The sequence below is a fragment of the Eimeria tenella genome, genomic scaffold, assembly GCF_000499545.2.
Source record: "Eimeria tenella Houghton genomic scaffold, Eth_scaff931, whole genome shotgun sequence".
NCBI lineage: Eukaryota > Apicomplexa > Conoidasida > Eucoccidiorida > Eimeriidae > Eimeria > Eimeria tenella.
Window position 1 is genome coordinate 1 of NW_013546045.1, and position 4,375 is coordinate 4,375.

At 59.2% G+C, this 4,375-nt stretch overlaps 2 protein-coding genes across 2 annotated transcripts; one reads left to right on the forward strand and one right to left on the reverse strand.

The window, feature by feature from the left end:
• Nucleotides 1-8: 8 nt before the first annotated feature.
• ETH_00010065 (uncharacterized protein) lies at nt 9-2,496 on the reverse strand (the record flags this gene model as incomplete). Its single annotated transcript, XM_013380828.1, has 3 exons — nt 9-447; nt 1,118-1,870; nt 1,952-2,496. Coding segments are annotated over 3 exons (1,737 nt in total), but the record flags the coding sequence as incomplete, so codon positions are not given.
• Nucleotides 2,497-3,558: 1,062 nt separating this feature from the next.
• ETH_00010070 (uncharacterized protein) lies at nt 3,559-4,066 on the forward strand (the record flags this gene model as incomplete). Its single annotated transcript, XM_013380829.1, has 1 exon — nt 3,559-4,066. A coding segment is annotated over one exon (508 nt), but the record flags the coding sequence as incomplete, so codon positions are not given.
• Between the last annotated feature and the right edge of the window lie 309 nt (nt 4,067-4,375).

Below are 4,375 nucleotides of genomic sequence, written 5' to 3' on the forward strand. Positions count from 1 at the left end.
GGGTTTACTATGAGTTCTTCGTCCGTGAGCCGCTTCGGAGTGTCCGGATAGAAAGAAGCGAGCTCAGGAGGCACTTCGTTGCAGACAGGCAGCGCGTCAGCTGGAACATCTGCTGCTGCTGCTGCTGCTGCTGCTGCTGCTGCTGCTGCCACTGGCTCTGCTGCTGCTGCTGCTGCAGCTGCCACTGGTCCTGCTGCCGCTGCTTCTGCTGCTGCATCTGACTGTGTTGCTGCTGCAGCCCCCTCGCCTTCTGCTGCAGCTGCTTTTGTGCTGGTTGTCGCCGCTGCGTCCGGCTCCGCTGCCTCACCCGCTGCTGCTGCTGCTGCTGCTGCTGCGTCTGTCTGCATGCAGCGGGCGTGGGAGCCCAGCAGGTCCCCCCGAACTGCTGCTGGCTGCAGCAGCCACAGCGGCAGCACATATTCATAGACCCGGCGGGAGCAGCTGACTCTGCAGCAAACAGAAGCAGCAAAGGATAAAGGCCTAGCAACAAATAAGACAGCAGCAGCAGCAGCAGCAGCAGCAAAGGGACCTGCAGCAACAGCAGCAAAGCACGCAGCAGCAGCCAAGGAAATAGCAGCGGCAGCGACGGCGGAGCAGCAGCAACACAAGAAATGGCAGCAGGAGCAGCTAAGTAGACAGCAGCAGCGAATTAAACAGCAGCAGCAGCAGCAAAGGAAGTAGCAGCAGCAGCAGCAGCAGCAGGCAAGCAGCAGCGCCGTGGAGAGTCCACATCAACTCTTATTTTTATTTCCAGCTTTGGCGCTAAACCCTAAAGCCTCTTTTCTAAACCCTAAACCCTAGGGCCTAAAGCATAAACCCTAAACCCTTGGGGGAAATCCCTAAACCCTAAACCCTAAACCCTTAACCCTAAACGCCAAACCCTAAACCCTATAGCTTCTGCGCTAAACCCTAAATCCCCTTTTCGCTTAACCCCAAACCCTCATGCCAAACCCTAGCCCCCCAGTTCCCAGAGCAAAATCTTAAACCCCAAAACCTAAACCCTAAACCTTTGGGGCCAAACCCTAAACCCTAGCGCCCCGGCGCCAAACCCTAAACCCTAGTTTCCCAGCTAAACCCTAAACCCTAGCTTCCCAGCTAAACCCTAAACCCTACGAACCTGGCGTCGAAGTTCTTGGTGACGGGGACAATGTCGAAGCAGCAAATGTCGCTAGGCAGCTGCTGCTGCAGCCGCTGCAGCAGCAAAAGCCGCCGCTGCTGCTGCCACAAAGCAATGGATTCTTTGTCAAGTGTCTGTACACCCCGCGACAAATACTGCTCCTCTTCCTCCCCATCGCTCGCCTGCTGCTGCTGCTGCTGCTCTTGCTGCTGCTGCTGCTGCTCTTGCTGCTGCTCCTTCTCCTCTTCCTGCTGCTGCTGCAGCAGCGGGTTGTTCTGCTGCTGCTGCACGCCGTTCTGCTGCCCGTGCACGCCGTTCGGCTGTGCGTGGCCCGTTTGCTGCTCGCCGTGCCCCTCCCGCTGCTGCTGCTGCTGCTGCTGCTGGGGGCAGCCCTTGCTGCTGCTGATGAAGCAGACAGGCCCCAGCGAAAGCCTGAGAGCCACTGCTGCTGCTGCTGCATGCACCCCCCTGTCAGTTCTTGCTGCTCGAGACCAGTGCAGCTGCTGCAGGCAGCCAAAGTGCGCGGGGGCGATGCTGCCGCAGCGCAGCAGCGCCAGCTCTAGCTCGCCCTCCACAGTCCGCAGCTGCTGCTGCTGCTGCTGCTGCTGCTGCTGCTGCTGCTGCTGCTGCTGCTGCTGCTGCTGTTGCTGCTGCGGCTGCGGGTCCTCAGCCCCTGAGTCCTCGGAGTCCGCCCCAGAGGAGCCCTGCAGCAACAGCTGCTTCTGGAAGCCGTGGAACTTCAGCCCGTTGTACCTGTCCACAAACCCTAAACCCTAAACCCTAAACCCTAAACCCTAAACCCTAAACCCTCAGTTCGTGTCTTCTGTTTCTTACCCGATGATCAGCACAAACTTCTTTTTCGGAGGACGCGGGATTTTTGGCGGTTCTTCGGCAGCTGCAGTGGCTGCTGGGTCCCCCTTGTCTTGCTGCTGCTGCTGCTGCTGCTGCTGCTGCAGCTGCTGCTGCACGCGCTGCTTGTGCTGCCTTATCTTGTCTCCCCTCGATCTCTTCCGCTGCCGCGGCTTCTGCCGAATGTCTCCTTCAGCAGGTCTCTTTTTGGTTTGCTGCTCTTCCCCATTCTTGCCGGGCCCCACAGTTGCTGCTGCTGCTGCTGCTGTTGCTGTTGCTGTTGCTGCTGCTGCTGCTGTACATGGCTTGGCGCCGTTGTCAGGCGCGATCAACTTCTCTTTGTTGCTGCTGCAGCTGCTGCTGCTGTTGCTCCCTACATTTTCCAGGCCTGAGTGAGCTGCTGCGGGCTCAATCTGAAGGTCGAGATCCTTTGCTGCTGCTGCTGCTGCTGCTGCTGCTGCTGCTGCTGCAGGTTGCGGCTTGGCAGCAGCTGGCGCCTCACTTTCGTCCAGCAGCGGGTTGTCCAACATGTTTTGGGGTGTCTGTACAGAGGCGCTTTACGTGAAGCTTGCCCTGCCGCTACTGCTGCTGTTGTGGCTGCTGCTGTTGCTGCTGCTGCTATCGTGGCTGCTGCTGCTGCAGCTTTGCTGCAGCTGCTCTGCTGCTGCTCAGTTTCTCCTTCTTGGCACTGCAAGTTCTACGGGAAGGCGCGCCAGCAGAGAGCGAAGCCACCAGCCCTGAACCTTAAACCCTAAACCCTAAACCCTAGACCCTAAACCCTAGGCCAAACCGTATATCGCATACCAACTCTAAACCTTAAACTAAACCCTAAACCCTACACAGAACCCTAAACCCTTGGCCCAGGACCTTCGATCTAGTGCCTGGAGAAAAGAGACCGCTGTCTGGTCATCGATGCTTGGAGCCCTAGGGTTTAGGGTTTAGGGTTTAGGGTTTAGGGTTTAGGGTTTGGGGCCAGGCTGCTCTCCACGTTTATCTTATCAATGTCTTGTTGAATAAAAACACTTTTAAATTAAACAGCTTTTAAATCTGAGCCAACGGACACCTTGTGTGGGGCCCGACATGCGGGGCCGCGGCGACAGCAGCAGCAGCAACAGCAGCAGCAACAACTGCAGCAGTAGCAGCAGCAGCAGCAACAGCACATCTACAGCTTCCTAGCAGCAGCAATAGCAGCAGCAACAACAATAGAACACACCTCTTTAGTTCCACCCGATCATTTTCCTCGCGCTGACTCACCGCAGGGCCCCCCGGCTCGCAGCACAACTCAACAGCAGCAGCAGCAGCAGCAGCAGCAACAGCTGCAGCGACAACAAGGACAGCAGCAACAACAGTAACTCCAGCAACAACAGCAGCAGCAGCAAATGCTGAAAAAAAAGCAGCAACTCAAGTGAGTTGGCTTCGTCAGTATGTAGAGCTAGCTGACGGAGCAACTTGAGGCAGCAGCGCGTCTTCTGCTGCTGCTGCTGCTGCAGCAGCAGCAAGTCTCCTGCTGTTGGTGATGCTGCAGCAGCAGCTGCTGCTGCAGCTGTGTGCATTGTTAAGAAAGCCATCGGGACCCCAGTGCCGGCCCGACTATGAATGCCGTTAAGCCAGGGCAGCCGTTGCAGCGAAACAGCAACAACAACAGCAGCAGCAGCAGCAGCAGCAGCACGAGCGGCACCAAGAGTGGCAGCAGGAGCAGCACCCGGTGCAGTAGCAGGAGCAGCACCAGGAGCAGCAGCAAGAGCCGCAACAGGTGCTGCAGCAGCAGCAGGAACCGCAGCAAGATCCCCAACCGCAGCAGCCGCAGCAGCAGCAGAAGCAGCAGCAGAAGCAGCAGCAGCAGCAGGAGCAGCAGCAGCGACGTCTCCATCTCTGGCCCCCCAAAATTTATTGCGCATTCCTCTCAGCCTCGATTTCTGCAGTCTGTAAGAAGGGAAGCTGCAGCCCCAGCGCCTTCATCTCAAGCAGCAGCAGCAGCAGCAGCAGCAGCAGCAGCAGCAGCAGCGCGGGCCCTGCAGCAGCTAGGCTACTGCCGCATCCTCTCTCGCCTCCCCTGGGACTCCATCTGGGCCAATCGGCTCTCCACTATATTAGCCCCAGGCCCCAGGCAATCTCTGCTTGGGGGGCCCCCCTGGGGGGCCCCCCTCAGGGCCTGGGGGCCCCTCTGGGGGCCCCTCGGGGGGCCCCTCAAGGGGGCCCTCAGAGGGGCCCTCAGGGGGCCCCCGGGGGGACCCCTGCGGGTGCTGGGCCTCTGCCACCGGGGTCACCTGCTGGCTCTGGTGGGGGGCGTTGCTGCAGCAGCAGGGGCCCTCTACTTGTTTCCTTTAGGGGGCCCCCCTGGGGGCCCCCTGGGGGGCCCCCAGGAGGCCCCCTTTTCCCAGTTTTTGCTGTGGCTGCGGGCGCAGCAGC